At 40.7% G+C, this 16801-nt stretch overlaps 2 protein-coding genes across 8 annotated transcripts in view; one reads left to right on the top strand and one right to left on the bottom strand.

Moving 5' to 3' along the window:
- UFSP2 (UFM1 specific peptidase 2) overlaps positions 1 to 1204 on the top strand; it is a 21950-nt gene extending 20746 nt beyond the window's left edge. For all 4 annotated transcript variants that reach the window (XM_070500088.1, XM_070500089.1, XM_070500086.1 and 1 more), the window contains one exon: positions 1041 to 1204. In XM_070500088.1, coding sequence (XP_070356189.1) covers positions 1041 to 1127 — 87 coding nt within the window. In that variant the 3' untranslated portion in view covers positions 1128 to 1204. The remainder of the gene's footprint in view (positions 1 to 1040) is intronic.
- ANKRD37 (ankyrin repeat domain 37) overlaps positions 1 to 5119 on the bottom strand; it is an 11842-nt gene extending 6723 nt beyond the window's left edge. The window contains exons 1-6 of one of the 4 annotated variants that reach the window (XM_070500092.1): positions 4552 to 4957; positions 3833 to 3944; positions 3469 to 3621; positions 2501 to 2592; positions 1743 to 1946; positions 1273 to 1498 (exon numbers count right to left, since the gene is read on the bottom strand). In XM_070500092.1, the coding sequence (XP_070356193.1) occupies position 1498; positions 1743 to 1946; positions 2501 to 2592; positions 3469 to 3621; positions 3833 to 3859 (477 nt within the window). In that variant the 5' untranslated portion in view covers positions 3860 to 3944; positions 4552 to 4957 and the 3' untranslated portion in view covers positions 1273 to 1497. Of the gene's footprint in view, positions 1 to 1272; positions 1499 to 1742; positions 1947 to 2500; positions 2593 to 3468; positions 3622 to 3832; positions 4048 to 4551 lie in introns of those variants that run through there. The other 3 variants (XM_070500093.1, XM_070500091.1, XM_014839532.3) reach the window with 3 other exon arrangements.
- Between the last annotated feature and the right edge of the window lie 11682 nt (positions 5120 to 16801).

Consider the following 16801-nt stretch of genomic DNA (forward strand, 5'->3'; position numbering starts at 1 on the left):
ACTAAAAAGCAGCTTATTTATCTATAGAGACAGGTCTCAAAGACCATAAACCAAACTTAACGGTGGTTACCTGGGGGCGGGGGAGTGGGACTGGTGCAGGATTTATTTTATGTTTTACTTCCATCCCCTTTGAATTTTTACAATGTGTATCTTATTTTTGCAATTAGAAAAAGGAAAATGAAAAAATGAAAGAGCATCTCTTCTCAACCCTCCCACCTCCACAGTGAAAACAGCCAACACACTATCTTCTGTAGGGACTGGGAACTCTGACTCGAGGTCCCTGCGAGAATCCCCAGCAGTTTCTTCCCAGTTAGCTAGGGCCAGGAAGAAGGCCACTCGGTGGTATTTCCAGAGTCCTGGCCAGCCTCCTCACAGGTATTTCACAAAGAGAGCATTTCACTTCAGAACGATGTCACACACCCGAGTCGCTGGCTGGGCCTTGAAAAGAAATCAATGGCCCTACAAGAAATGTGATAAATTTTTATATTCACATAAGATTTTATTTGAAAGTAATTTTGTGCTGGGGAAAAGGGTTACTACTGATATGAGGAATGGAAAAGGGAATGATTCCAGGCTGAGGAAAATCAAGGGCATAGATTGCAACACAAGGGGCAGCGCTCCGGTTTCTTACTGCCCTGTTTCCTCGTAGCTAAGACGCCACTGCACAGTGCATATTACGGCTGTGGACTAAGAGAAACAGACAGCCAGTTAAACTCTCACATGCCCTCGGCTGCCGGAACTGTAAAGCTGTACATCTTAGAATCAATAAAATGTGGTATTTGGGGGAACAATTACCATAAGGAAGCTTTCTCTTTTTTATAATTTCTGTAATTAAATACTATAGAATTAAAATTTTTTTAAATTCTCTCTGAAATGGACCCAAATAAGATACTTTTCTATGCTTTATAGGAATTCAAATCTTTGAATTATATGGGTATGTAGAGCCTTATTTCAAGATCCTGCTGACAGAGCAGGATTGTAAAATGTCACAATTTTGATCACGTAGTCCTGTAACTTTGCTTTCCCTTTTCCCAATCTAGGGCTGGTGTGGATGGAAGGGCCCAGACTTTTGGAACAAGGATGCTTACTATAACTTATGTCTTCCCCAGCGACCAAATATCATTTAAAATATCTTGGACTCAGAGACTGTAATAAAGTTGTATTATAAATTTGTTAATAAAGAAAAAGTTTAATTTCAAATTAATTCCTGAGTCTAGTTTGATGGTTTAAACTACGATATGTTTTCAAAGATTGTAAATACTGCACAAAGAATTCTTTAGATATTCCTTTAATAATTTAAAAGACAAAGTATGCACAGCCAAAATATTATAGGCATGTAAATACATGTATTGTGAAATGTGATCTTCACTTAGAAGAAAGTTTTCCTCCTTCTTAGAAGGACACACGTTAGTGAGCCAAAAGTCCTAGCTTGTAGCTGAGCAGCAGACCTGCACCAAGGGAGGGCCTTCTTCTGACCTCTTCATAACCAACATGACATCTGTTGTTAAAAAACACGGTAACGTTAAAAACTTTTTAAAAAAGTTTTCTCCCCAACCTTCCGCCATGCAGGATAATTTTTGGTTTCTAGAATCTAGTAGGAGTCACTGTAACCACTCTTAAAATGTGTGAATGAAAATGGAAAGAGAGACTAGAAATAAGACTGCCAATATTTAAATGAAACAATGAATTCTGTACTAAGTACATTGGAAGGAGGAAGAAAAAAGAAACCATGAGTTACTTACCAACACTTCCTTTTCCCATTCGTATTTTCTACACTTCCAAAACTTCGTTTCTGTCTGAGCACTGGAACACAATGATCTCTACTGGACTGTTCGCTTGATTTGATTGTCTGCATACATTTAATTGTTGTAAGAAATTTGGCACATTCTGGAAATCCACATGACCAAGCGAGATCTTCAGCTGTTTGCCCATTCTTATTACATAGGCTGAATTAAAGGAAAAAAGTAAGTTAAATAAAAACTGACAATTGTTTAGCCTTTTTTTTTTTTATTATCTTCCTAACAAAGGAGCTTTGGCCTCATACAAATGTTGGTTTCACAATAGAAGAGGCAAAGGAAGCATAGAGAAATTCCATTCTTGCTCACTAGTGTATCCTCACTGGCTAGCACAGAGTCCAGCAGAGTGGACATTCCATTTTGGAGGGAATGAAAGAGTATTCTGTGTTCAATACAACGAATAAGTACCCAAAGGAAGTCAATGAGAACTTTTATAGGATGGATTTCCTAAACCAAAACTAAGATGCAATACTGCCATGACAGATGAACACAGCTGCACCTCTGGACTGCTGAGGATCCATTTTTTACTTATTCAGATTCAATAGTATCAGATATCATTAACAACCTAAGTTAACATTTAAATGATAACTAAATTATCAATTAGGTAAGCATCATTCTTAAAAGTACATGTAATTAAGCTTCAGGACTCTGATTAGTTTAATCCAAGAAAATATAAAATTTGAAGCCAGCGATTTTATACTTACTCGATTTGAGCATCACTTGCTACAAGCAGACTAAGGCATTCCAGGCTTCCAACCTTTGCTGCCTTGTGTAGGGGAGCTTCTCCAAACACATCCTTAGAAAGAAGACAGCACATTTTAGTCTAATCCCAAAACTCCTGATTGTGGAAGTTGGTGGGTGAAGTCTCATTACTAGGGAGGAAGCTACATGAGGAAGCCAGTTAGAACTGTGTTGTACCGGACTGAATTTGTCAATTCAGGTTTTTGTCAGAAAGTTCACTTGGTGTTCTATTAAACACGAAGGTTTCATTAACAAAAACATGTACAGCACAGCCACATATATTAAAATTTAAGTGAATAAAAGCAAAATAGGGTTCTATAGAGGTAAAAAAATTTACAATTTATAATTCACCATACTTTAATATCCAAGGGAAGACGCAGACTACCAAAAGCAAGTTCTGTAGGTAACTATAACGGTTGTACGCATGCCTCACAAATACTGTTTCAGTTGCTACACTGAGACTTTTAATTTGGTAATGTAGCAGTTGTTCCTTCTGAAATAAACTGCAGCCCTGAGTATGCTGTCCAGTTTAGTAGCCAGTAGCCGTACCTAAGGCTAACGAGCATCTGAAATGTCTGAATCAAAAGATGCTATAAATGTAAAACACACAGCAGACTGAGTAGACACACGGAAAGAAAATGCAGAACATCCATCAGTAATGTTTTATATTGATTACACACTGAAATGATATTTTCGATAAACTGGGTTAAATTATAAAATTAATTTCACGTTTTGTTTTACTTCATTAACGTGGCCACTAGAAAATTTTTAATTACATCCGTGTCTCGCATTATATTTCTATTGCACACCGCTGCCGTAGACATGTTTCTAACAACTGAAACAACTGACTCTTTGGGCGTCTCGGAGATGTCTGTGCGGCTTTGGGGTGGAGGGGAGCACTGCACACAGCAACAATCAGTTACCTAGTTACCTGTTGGTTGAGGTCAGCGCCCGCTTGCAGTTGCCAGAGAAGAAAGCAAGCGAGGCCGCCCCCGGCGGCCAAGTGGACAGGCGACTGCTCGCAGGGATCCGGGGGCGCGTTGACCGAGGCCCCGGCCTCCAGCAGATGCCTCAGACTATCCACCTGCGGGAGGAGAACAGCTCCAGCATCCCTCTCGCCTCCGTCCGATCCTCCACCCTCCCGCAGTTGAAAATCGCTCCCCACTCCAAAACCTTCCACCTCCGAAGCAGCTTGATTCGGCGGCGCCCAGGGGTCAGTCCCCCTCGCTAGGGCTTCCGAGCAGACAAACACCTGGAAGCTTAAGCCTGCGGGACAAAAAGGGCCCGAGTCTCACCTCCGGGTTGCAATCCAGCAACTGCATTTCCCGCCTGAAGCAGAGGACAGGCTTCCTCGGGCGTGCAGGGCGGCGCGCGCTCGCTGCAGACCGGCAGGTAAGAGTGCACCCGCTGCCCAAGTGGTCAAGAATTTAAAGATCACCCGGCGCAGCGGGCCCGCCCTCGCCGCCGCGCCCCAGCCGCCTAACCCCCGGCGGCCCGCCCTCTCCCCGCCCCGCGGCCGCCGCACGTACACAAACAAGCAGCACGTGCACCCGGGGACCCGGCTAGGCGGGCGGGGAGAGGCGGCGCGGGCCCGCCAGCCGATTGGCCAGCCGGGGAGGCGCCGGGCCCGCCCACCTCGGGGCGGAGCCCCAGTGCGCGTGCGCAGGGGAGGACGGGGGCCGCGGGGGTTGTGCGGCCGCCATAGGGTGCGCTGCGTTTGGCACGTCGCGCCCCGCCGTGCCCAGCCCTTTTGTCCCCACGGAGACGCGGGAGTCGCGGGCGAAGGTTCTGGTTTCTGCTAGCACGCACGTCACCAGGAAACGAGGGAGCCCTCCCGCACCGCCCCCTGTGGAAGCCGCCCCGCCCCCGCCCCCGGCTACGGAGGAAGGAATGAGAATCCTTTAGGGTCGCCCCGGGCTCGGCCCCTGTCGGGAGAGAGCGAGAGCTGGGGGTGGGGGTGGGGGCGGGGGTGGGGGCGGGGGCGGGGAGTGGGAACCGAGGGGCTAGCTTTTACCGCGGTGCCGGCCACACCGACCCCCGAAATTAAAGAATGTCTCTAAGCAGCCCTTCCGAGGTTAAAATGCTGCCGTGCCCACATCGGGGAGTCCTGTAAAGTCACCCAGCTGTGGTCACGTGTCCCCTTCTGGAGAGAAGAGTAGAGCACTCCCGGGTTTGTCGCCTCGGGAAGCGTCGAGCGTCCCAGCTGTCAATCTTGAGCTCGCTGAGCCTGGGGGGCGCAGGGGACGGGGACACGTGGGCTCTCCCTCGCCTCTGGCGTGGAGGAAGGACCCCGGCCCGGCACGTCTGCCACCTCCGGGCTCCTCCGGCTGACTGCACCTCCGAGCTGCGCGGGGGACCGGCAGGGCGGGGGGCGAGGGTCCGGGCGTCTCTCCGGTGTAGCTGGAGTGCTTCCTTTCTCTGAAACTTTAGAATCAGGCTTCCTGACTTCAGATCGTAGCCGTTGACCGCATATATAATCTCTCGACTGTCTTTTCCTAAACACTTTTTCAAATTAGCTAAAAAGTAAAGCTCCGGCCATGTGTCTTTTTCCCTAAAATCTTCAGTGGTTCTCCTTCTATCTAAGGATACCCTTGAGAGCAGACTGAAAAAGATATGCTTATCATTATGCTTTTAGAGGACAAGCTTATTGTGCTTGTGTTGTTTTTTTTATATTTAAACTATTCACAATACCTTTTTGATATTTAAAGAATGTCGGACGTACGTGAGAACACGTGTCCATATTGCCAAGTTCCCTTTTGTCTGTTTATCAATAGGTAAGCGCTCCCTTTTAAAGCATAGAATTAAGCTTCAGGTTTGCCCAGAGGTTCATTTTCAGGAACTCCTAACTAATACGGGTATTATCAGAGAAGGAACATTTGTATTGCAGTTAACATATGCGATGGGATACTTGTGTGATGAATGTGTCTCCATGTTACATCCTTTTTTCTTTAAAACAAAATTCTCTTCAGCATGCATTAAGTCTGGTAATTATTGTTGACTTTGTTACATGTGGAAATTTCCCAAGGAACAGGAATTTTGGGAGAAGTTGTTAAAGCTCTTCTCCCTTTAATCACTGCACACCATGTTTCCAAAAAATTCTGTATGTCTCAGCTAGTTATCTGGTTTACTTTTAAAGTAACGGCCCTAAAAGCCTTCTAAAAACTGAGGAAAGCTGAGGGAGGGCAAAAATACACAGAATAAATACATTTGGGGGACAGTGGCTTACTGGCAAGTAACAAGTTTTTACTGAACATGTAACAAGATCAGTTTTCCAAAGAGGAAGATGGTCTGAGATGCATGTTCCACAGGCCCTCTTCTAAGCAGTGCTAATTCTACTTACGGTTACGTTGCTGGTAGAAGTGTTTCCAGGAGGACGCCTTTCAGAATAAGCATTTAAAAACAAAAGTTGGATGATGACTAAGTGACTAAAATGAAAGATGGTATGGACTGAGTCTTGAAGGGTAAGAGTTTGCTGGTTAGTCCAGGAAGGGAAGAGTATTTCTAGGAAGTGTAAGGTAGCTCCCAGTGTTGAGAGCACTGTGTGTTTCAGTCTGGTTGCAGTACTGATACATACACGGTGATGGGAAATAAAGTTAAAGACAAAGATTTACAAATGAGAAATTATGTGAAGTAACCATTAACGTCTATTCCAATTTACTATAAATTGACATTAATTGAGCACTTACTATTTCCCAAGATTAATACAGATAGGTATTTTTATCTTCTCCATTTTACAGGAAACTGAGGCTCTGAGAGGTTCAGTAACTTGTCTGAGGTCATAGTCTTAAAGGGTGGAGCTGGAACTCAGGCAACTTGACTCCAGAACCTGCATTCCTATCACATCTATTTTAAAGAATTCTCGTCATCTTTGGTAGATTCAAAGCTACTAAGATTGGCTTCTTTAAAGCAAGATAAATTCCTTACAGAAAGTTATTACAATCCATAGAAAAACAGCTTTCATTTAACGATGACCGTTAATGTAGCCTTGTTTCTAGATGTGAATCTTCCACAGTGCTTAGCCCAGTGCCTTCAACTTGAGGAGTTCCTCTTGAATAAATGAATGAATATATGCCAATCGGTGAAAATTATTAAATAAAAGTATTTGGTGGAACCAATAGAGAGGCTAATTGCATCTATTTCCCATTTGCCTTTATTGACCATAAAGATGACTGGAAAACATTCTCCAAATGCATAGCATTGAAAGGAGGAGTAATTGGGAATACCTACTAATCCCCATTTATCACTATTATAGGACACTTAAATTTTATACATTTAGTAATCCCATAGAAAACTCTGGCTCGAAAGCAAGTGAAGGAATATAAAGTAAAACTAGAAATCTCAAAAGTTGGCTTGGTTTCACGTATATTACATAAATCTCTTGAGAATGTCATAACTGCAAAATATATTCAAGTAATATTCAAACATATCTGAATATGATGTCTCAATTGTTAATTGCCAGTCAGGTGTCCACCTTATATTAATGTTGACCAGATTCCACTGAGCCTTAATAGTAACTGTTTTTATTAATTATTAATAATGATGTATGGCAACTATATTTCTATAGCTCATACAATGAAGATGATGTATCACTCCAAATAAGAAAATGTTTTAAAGACAAGGTGATAGCCAGATCTGGAATTTCAATAAATGGTCTTTGGTTTTAAACAGGTTTTTTAAACATCTACAGATTGAAAAAGGACTTAATCAAATATAATTCTGGCCCTCACTGGCATTGGCAGTCAGGAAATCCACGATCCCAGTATGATTGTAAAAGCAAAAGGATTTCCCAAAAAGAAATTCTTCTTGCTGCTTCATACCTAAACTCTTCCAGCCTTGATTACTCAGACTTCTTGGGAAAGGTGATAAATTGTATAGTTATTCTAAACAGCTGCTGCACCAGGATATTGTGGCACAAAAAAATAGATGATTCATGATAGGTGGGTAGGTGGATGGAGGGATGGATAGGTGATAGGTTAAGTATATTCATCCTCTTTTAATGACATTTAATTCCTAAGAGCCTCTAGTCTCAAGGGCTCCAATAGTCTCAACGGTAACATATATTTAAGTGTCTACTTCCTCACTGTTTTGAAAAAATCTTGGAAAACTTGGAGGGTGTTTGTTTTCTCATTTCCTCTCCTGGTCATGTCTTCCTTTCGGTGCAATGTTGTAGAAATTACAGATGATGAATTTATAAAATTGAATGAAGTAGGAAAAAGGATGGAAAGTTAGTCCTTAAAGTTAAACTTTTAGATGAGGTTACCTGGGTTTCTCATTATTGGAAAGGGAAGTTATAAACAAGTAGAGAAGGCTAGAATGAGCATATGGTACTGGATTCATCAAAGACATCATATGAGCTGATAGCTTAACATAGACACAGATGGATACATACAGAAATAGTCATATCTTGGTGAATACATGGGATAGAGTGCATACATCTAGCTCTGCCTGCTGTGAGAGGCCTAGAAACGGTGACACCTCGGTAGCAATGAACACACCCAGCTCTCAATCTTGGTTTTTAATACCATCCTCCAATAGCAGAAACCCGGGCTCCTGGAGAAATTGCTGATTCTAGGGCTGAGGCAGGGAAAATACACGATGAGCCTGGAGCATCTTTAGTGCCAGAAAGTAGGGAAATGCTCCAAAAACAAAAGGATGGGTGCATGTGAAAGGGACAGAGCAGTGAACCTAAAAGAGTTCCCAATGGCCCAACAACGTTGGATTATAATTCTATAAAATAGATTTCCATGAGTCCATACTGATATAAATGATTGAATAAATAAATGAGAGAGAAAAGGCTTTTCCTTACAAAAGAATTCCAAACACGTGTTAGATACTCCCCTCTCCAGGAAGTGGAGCTTAACCTCAGCCCACCCTGCCCTCTTGAGTGTGGGCTACCCATAATGACTTGCTTCCAAAGAGTAGAGTCTGGGAAGGGGGAAACAAAGGTAACTTTACAGTGGAGAAACCTGTCACACACTCCCTGGGCCAGGTAACTGTTATCATCAGTGACAGATCGTGTTGATAGCATGCCCTCCGATAAGACGTGGTGAGAAGGGGGCTTCACCTCTGTGATATTCTTCCCTGAAGCCCACCACCCAAGTCCATCCATGAGCAAATCATCAGATAAACCCAGATCGGGGGACCTTCCACAGGATTTCTGGCCAGGACTCCTCACAGCTGTCAAGGTCTGAAAACAAGGAAAACCTGAGAAACTGTCACAGACCAGAGGTAGCTAAGGAGACAGGATGACTAAAGGTCGTGTGGTGACCTGGGTGGGATCCTGGAACAGAAAGAGGACATTAGTGGAAAAACTAGTGAAATCCGGATACAGTGTAGGGTTCAGGTAATGGTAATGCACCAACTTTGGTTTCTTGGTTGTGACTAATATACCAAAATAATGTAATGTTAACAACAGGGGAAACTGGGTGAAGGAATTCTCTGTACTATCTTTGCAATTTTCCTATAAATCTCAAGTTATTCTAAAATGTAAAATTTATTTTAAAAAAGAGAACTTGAGGCAACTTAAAATTAAACCACTATGTATTATATTTGTTTCTGTAGACCATAGCTATGAAAGTTTTTGTTTGTTCGAATATTTAGTTTCCCTTTTAAGAAAGCCCTGTTTCCAAATACATTAATGACAGAATATGCCTAAACCAGTATGAAGCTAGTTTTCTTTTTTTTTTGAGAAAGATTACCCCTGAGCTAACATCTGCCACCAATCCTCCTCTTTTTGCTAAGGAAGACTGGCCCTGAGCTAACATCCGTGCCCATCTTCCTCTGCTTTATATGTGGGACGCCTACCACAGCATGGCTTGCCAAGTGGTGCCATGTCCACACCCGGGATCCAAACCCTTGAACCCTAGGCCGCCAAAGCGGAACGTGTGAACTTAACCACTGGGCCACTGGGCCGGCCCCTGAAGCTAGTTTTAATCAGACAAGGAACAAAAAATCTCACAAAGTTCTCACAACCAATCCCTACTTAACTTTTTGTTCTGATTAACCAGTAAACTCAGTTCCTCTGTAAAACATATTCCCCATTGCACTGACCACTGGGAGGTCTTGTCAGGCTGTTCTCTAGAATGCTCGCTTACTTGGGCTTACATCAGTTTGAATTTTTTCCCACACCTATAAGGATTATTATAATATGTAATATAATTAAATATTATATAACTGGTGAAATATGAGTGAGAAGTGAGAGCTGTAATTTTTAACAAAACTAAATCAAATGCTTTCAAAATCCTCAAGTCGCTAAGAAAAATGCTTTCAAAGTAGGCAAGGATGACCCAACTGTGAAAGATGGGGAGAGAGAGTTCCACACTCAGACTGTTTCATTTTTAAATTCATACTCCATTTTAAAGAAACGTAGTCTGAAATTTGTATGCATATGGTTTATGCAAGAAAGACAACTCTAAACTCTCACGTTCAACCTCTGTTTAAAGAAATAGCTTCCGATCCCACCTGAAGAGCTTGGGAAATAACTATATATTTACATGTTTTAAGGTAAAATGCATATGGTATGTTTCTATACTCTTATTAATTTCCACTGATTCTTTTTTAACTGACCGACTATAAGTCCCAGTAATACCAGATAAGAGAGCTCCCAGTGCATCTATTGTGCAACCTATTTCTTTCTTTAAGGAATATAAGGACAGTAGCTGGATAGATAGTGTACCTTCAGGAAACGCATGCATTCTGCTTCTTTCTGTAGGCCATAGCTACTTGATAGATTTGACATATAATTTATCTAGTGTAGAAAGTTGAAACTCACCTTCTTATGGTAACTCAAGTTTGCCAAAATTTGTTACCATCCTACTCAAATTAATCTTTGTCCCCAAGAGGAGAAAAAATAGAGAGAAAATGTTGATTTTACTAATAAAATAATAATTAAAACAAATGAATAACAGTGTAATGTATGATGTTAAGTTCTACTCAAACATATATCTGATATTCTATATTTTCCAGCTACTTTAAATAATGTGCATTTTTTTAATAAAACACTGAATTTCAAAACTTTGACAGTTTCCCCAATCATTTAATAAATCATTACTATCCACTTATCTTATGCAGCTACAATTGATAATATAAATTTCTTACATGCTTAATCTTTTTTAAGAACTGAGTTACCAAAATACTTTGAGAGTTCCTTGTGAAAGTGTCATTAAGCACAGAAGTTACCTAGATCAATAGTGATATTTAGGATTTAATGAAATCTTCTCTCTTACCTAATGGAACTGAGAAATGGGTGTGCGATGACATTACTGTCTGTTACCTATAAGTTGTCTAAGAACATGGAGTAGAAACAAGCAGCCTTGTGGGTCTGCCTATGATTATTTCATAAAAGTTCAGGACCAGCTCAGTGGCATAGTGTTCGCACACTCCACTTCAGCCATCTGGGGTTCACTGGTTCAGATCCTGGGCGTGGACCTACACATCGCACATCAAGCCATGCTGTGGCGGCATCGGACACAGAAGAACTAGACTGACTTACAACTAGGATATACAACTGTGTCGTGGAGCTTTGGGGAGAAAAAAAAAATAGGAAGATTGGCAACAGATGTTAGTTCAGGGCCAATCTTCCTCACCAAAAAAAGGTTGCCTTAAAAAAAAATTAAAAATTTTAGAAATTAAAAAAAATAAAAGGTTAACCCAGTTTTTCTGTTTGGTGTGGCTTTCATAGTCATTAGGACAGGAGGTCAACTTAAATTTGTGTTGTTACAGATTTTTGTCACTTCCTCTTCTGATTCTGTTTCTTTTCCCAAATGTCACCACAATTTGAGAGTGATGAGCAATTGAAGCATTTACTCAAGTATTTTACTCCCTGGCCCCTAGAAGTAAATCATTCCAGAGTGTGATTGTAAGTACAAAAGCATCAGCTCTTCTGTACAAATAAGCTTCTGTAAATCCAGAAAATAAATATACAGTCACTCAATAACACTCATATTCATTTCTCTTTGGATGTTGAGTGAATCCCCACAGGAAAGGTCCTGGTAGCCCAAACTGGGCAAAAGAACATTTCCACACAGTGGGAACAGGACAGACGAGGCAGGCAAATCCCACGTACTGGCATTAAGATTTTGAACAAATCAGGGTTTCCGAGCCTATTTTATTTGCTTACAGAATACATGCTAAGTTGGAGAAAAATGAAATAAAAAACAACTAGGCGGTCCCATCCAGTGCCCCCCACAGTTTCTTGGGCAGTGAGAGACAGCCTGTCTTTTCTTGTACTTCTTTTTTCTCCTTTCACAGCATGACATTGTAAATTTACCACACCCAAAAGGAAGTGCATGGGGAAAAGCACTTTTGTTTTAAATAAACAAACAGACCTAGCTGGAAGGGAAAAAAATCAAGAAAGAAAAAATAGAAAGCCACTGCCTGATTCAGTATTGTCTTTTGAGATCTCAGCAATAATTATAATATTCTTTCCTAAGTTTCCATCATATATGTAGAGATTATGCTTCTGGTTAATGTATGAACACTACTTTTTTTTTCACTACTATTAGACAACAGTAACGAAAGGAACAATAAACACAGGCCTTTGCACTTCTGCCCAGGATGCTGATTTAACCCTATTTTCATGAGCACCAGTAACTTTGTTCATTATGTCAGGAACTTCAGTGTTGAACCTCAGTTTTAGAAGAACTTTAAATAGTTATTCGTTATTTCAGTATTGGATTAGGCCAACCAATAAAAGTGCCAAAGGGGCCAATTAGAAACATCAGCAAATATGATTATATTAATAATAAAAAATAACAGAAACTTGGCCAAAAGTTACATGGAACGTGTAGACTTGTATTTTTACAACATAGTCAAGGGTACTGTGTCAGGACTAGGACTCAGCATATAGTTGTCCTCATGGCTAAGTTCACTGCAGCGAAAGGATACACGACAAGATCAGCAAGCAGAAAAGACACAGGTGGAGTCTGGAGAAATCTGTGCACAGGCTTATCGTTCTTTCTCTTCCAAGAAGAAACACACCAGTGTGCTCCTTTCTCCAGGAGTGAAGAATGCAGGAACATGTGTGCGATGTTTCTGCCAAAGGAAGCCCATTACAGACTGAGCATCCAATGTTTTTATTGGATACTGGTCATGTTGGTTTCCTCTGCCTGGCAACTACTAAAATACAGATTTCCCAGAGGAAAGCAGGTATTCAGCACACATCACATTGTTTGTACACACAATCTAAGCTCTAGTCTTATCAGGTGGGGACAGCTTAAATGTCAACTTCCCAGAAGCCAGCCAAGGACCAACCTTGCCAGCATGCCGTTCCCAAGATGGCAGCCTCAGGCCAGCTTTGCTAACTCTTCTCTGCACAGGTACGCGAGAACAACCCATAAAAGACACTAACATACTTAAACTCATTTTGCAGCAGTTTTACATTTAAATTACCTTTAGCTATTCCATAAAAAATTTACAAACATTTTTAGAGAATTGTATCACATGCCAAAGGTTTATATTTGCATGTAAAAAAGTAAAAAAGGAGGGATAATTTAGTAAGAATTATTATTTAGGAGGTTTTTGTGCAAACATCCAAATTTTTATGTGAATAAAATATCAAGCCAGCCCAGATGTGCATACTGTGTTGAGTGTATGATCAACACAGAGAGAAGCAAAAGGCACTTTCTTCTGGGATACCCTGGTGCAAAAGCTCCAAAGATCCTCCAAGGATGGAAGGTGGTTTTGCCAAAATCCAAACAGGCTGTTTGGATGTGGTTGGAGGAATTTTTTTTTTAATATCTGTGATTTGTTGAAGCAGCCCAATGCATGATTCTCAGATCTTTCTATTTCCATTTGCCTTGGAGCTAACAAGAGGATGTCGTTTTGCATGTCTCCAGGCCATGCAGGCCCCTCCACCGGAAGGCTCTGTGTGCTCCCAGCATTAGGCCTTTCCTCCAGTTTCACCAAGGACGGCAGGGCTTAGTCACTTTCCATTGTGGCAACTTTTCATACAAGCCTTCCTTCTGCTCCTCGCCGTCTTGAGCCCAGCTACTATCTCACTAGATCTTTTTTCACTTTGTCTCTCTTTGTCTAAGTGTACCTTTCAGCTTGTTTACGTGCAGGCTGTTCATATCGGAGACGAGCCGCACCTCTAGCATGGCTGAGGCTCAGGTGTGTTCTCCGCAGCCCCCATAGCCTGCCTCCTCTCCCAGGTGCTCACCAGATCTCCTGATACCTTACTGACCACATTTGATAGTCAGATTTGTGCCCGTTGACCAATATTATCCATTTAACATCATCTGTAATCTTTTACCAGAGAAGGAGGGTGAGGAAAGTCTAGTCCCCCACGTTCTTTCTCATTTCTGAAGCCAAGTTCCCAAATGAAATGAAACCACTTTTTGCTTGATGAGGTCTGTGCATAATGGTAGATACTCTCTATTTCAGTATATAAAGGCCACCTTTACCTAAAAAAATTATGCCTAAAATTAAAATGATTTTTTAACATGTTAGTTGTACTATTAAAATACCTGCAAATTTAATCTAAATAGTTACCTATTTTACCTGTCACAGACAATACACAAATAGAAGTTGTAAATACAAACTCCTTTGTATTTATCACTAGAAGTTTCCTTTCTAAAACTTTCTTAAAGTTTCCTTTAATTTAATACATTTGGTTTAACACTTAAAGTAGAAATTCATTTTTAAGTATCTCTAAATAAGTTTTTTCTTTAAATACAATTAGATTGTTCACAACACAAGTTTAAAGGCCAAAGTTGCCTGTAAAAGATTTAATACACACACTTCAAAACAGAACTACCCAGTTAAAAGTACAACAGTGATGGAGGGATAATCGTCTTTTCAACAAATGGTGCTGGGACAACTGGGTATCTGCACGCAGAATAATTCATTTGGACCCCTCTCTCACACTGTATACAAAAAATAACTCAAAATGGACCAAAGACCTAAATGTAAGAGCTAAAACTATAAAACTCTTAGAAGAAAACAGAGGTAAATCTTTGTGACTTTGGATTAGGCAATGGTTTTCTTAGACACAACACCTAAAGCACAAACAAGAAAAGGAAAAATAGAAAAGTTGAACTTCAGTTCCTATAACACAATAGCAAAAGAAAGAAAGAACCCAATTAAAAAATGGGCAAAGGACCTGAATGGACATTTCTCCAAATAAGCCTGACATTTGGCCGAAAGGTATGTGGTGATGGTTTCATGGGTGTATATTTATCTCCAACCTCATCAAGTTGTATACATTAATTATGTACAGCTTTTCAATCACACCTCAACAAAGTGTTTTTTAAAAAAGAAACAACTCAGAATAAAACATTTGAGAATATTTTTTTAAAAAATGGACTTCATCAAAATAAAAAAATGGAGAGGTCAAAGAAACTATCAAGAAAGTGAAAGGACTCTACAGAATGGGAGAAAACATTTGCAAACTATATACCTGATAAGACTCTAGTAGTCAGAATATATAGAGAACTCTTAAAACTCAACAATAAAAAGACACATAACCCAACTACAAGATAGGCAAAGGATTTGAATAGCCATTTCTCCAAAGGAAAAAAAACCCAAATGGCCAATAAGCACATGAAGAGATGCTCAACATCATTTTTCATTAAGGAAATGCAAATCAAAACCATGAGATATCATTTCACATCCACTAGGATGGCTATTATCATAAAGATGAACAAGGGGCTGGCCGGGTGGCCCAGTGCTTAAGATCGCACATTCTGCTTCGGCAGCCCGGGGTTCCCGGTTCAGAGCCCAGGTGAGGACTATGCAGCACTTATCAAGCCACGTTGTGGCAGGCATCCCACATATATAAAGCAGAGGAAGATGGGCAAGGATGTTAGCTCAGGGCTAATCTTCCTCAAAAAAAAAAAAGTTAAAAAGAACAACAAGATGGGTGTTGGTGAGGACGTGGAACCCTTGTGCATTGCTGATGGGAAGGTACAATGGTACAGCCACTTTGAAAAACGGTTTGGCAATTTCTCAAAATCTTAAACACAGAATTACCACATGACCCAGCAATTCCACTCCTGGGCATATACCCAAGAGAACTGAAAACATATGTCCACAAAAACACTAGTACGTGAAAACTACCAGCATTATTCATCATCACCAAAAGCTGGAAACAACCCAAATGTCTTTCAAATGATGAACAGATTTTTTTTAATGTGGTGTATTCATATAATGAAATATTATTCAGCCATTAAAAGGAATGCCATACCGATACATACGAAAACATGCATGAACCTTATAAACGTTATGCTAAGTGAAAGAAGCCAGACACAAAAGGCCACATATTGTATGCTTCCATCTATATGGAATATCCAGAATAGGAAATCCATAGAGACAGAAAGTAGGTTAGTGATTGTCAGGAGCTGAAGGGAAGGAAAGAAGGGGGAGTGACTGCTAATGTCTACAGGGTTTCTATGGGAGTGATGAAAATGTTCCGGAATTAGATATTGGTGATGTTGCACAATCTTGTGCAATAAACACTCACAGCAGCTGCAGATGGCACACTAGCTAGTAAAGAGCCTCTAGAAGGGGCAGCATCAATGCCCACGACTCCTGTCCTTCCCTTTAAAAGCGTAGATTTCTTTCAGATTTTATATCAATTAATTTCTATTATAGAATTTTCTAAATTCACTGCCTGTTATGCAAACAATTGTCACGTTTCAAATGATGATTCCATATCTAATCCCAAGATTTGGCAGAAATAAAGACACACTCTTGCTTTTTAAAATGTTCTCTTAGTTCTCATTTTCTGAAATTAGAAAGTACTACATTTTGTTTTAGCCTCTTATAGGATTCCTGCTATTTAAGAAAATCACATTAGCTTTGCTTTTTGGAGAACAGTGGAGAATAATGATGAAGTGCACAGGTGCTAGGGCCATCCCAGCGGGACGACCTCCTAGCCCTGTGACCTGAGGCAAGTTACTTCACTTCCTCACTGTGACTCAGTTTCCTTATACGTTAAATGAGCCCCATAATAGCCCCCATTTCATAAAGTTTTGTAGGAGTTAGTGCCTGTAAAGCGCTTAGAACAAAGAAAATATCTGGCATTTAGTAAAAGCTCAATAAGTCTTCGTTTTCTAGACTTTCTTCAAGTCTTTTAAGCCACAGCAACAAAAACCATGTGCAGCATTGTAAGCAGAGAATGCAACTAGAGTTTAAAGAAGGTATTGTTTTCCGATTTTTTCATTCCCAATGACCTTCCTGAATATGGCAAGTTTTTCCTTAGCCTTTTCGGATACAGCAGCACACTGGGTTAATGTCTTCAGTGAAATAAACACTTCTCTAGCCAG

Source organism: Equus asinus, chromosome 27 (genome assembly GCF_041296235.1).
Source record: "Equus asinus isolate D_3611 breed Donkey chromosome 27, EquAss-T2T_v2, whole genome shotgun sequence".
In the NCBI taxonomy this organism is placed as follows: domain Eukaryota; kingdom Metazoa; phylum Chordata; class Mammalia; order Perissodactyla; family Equidae; genus Equus; species Equus asinus.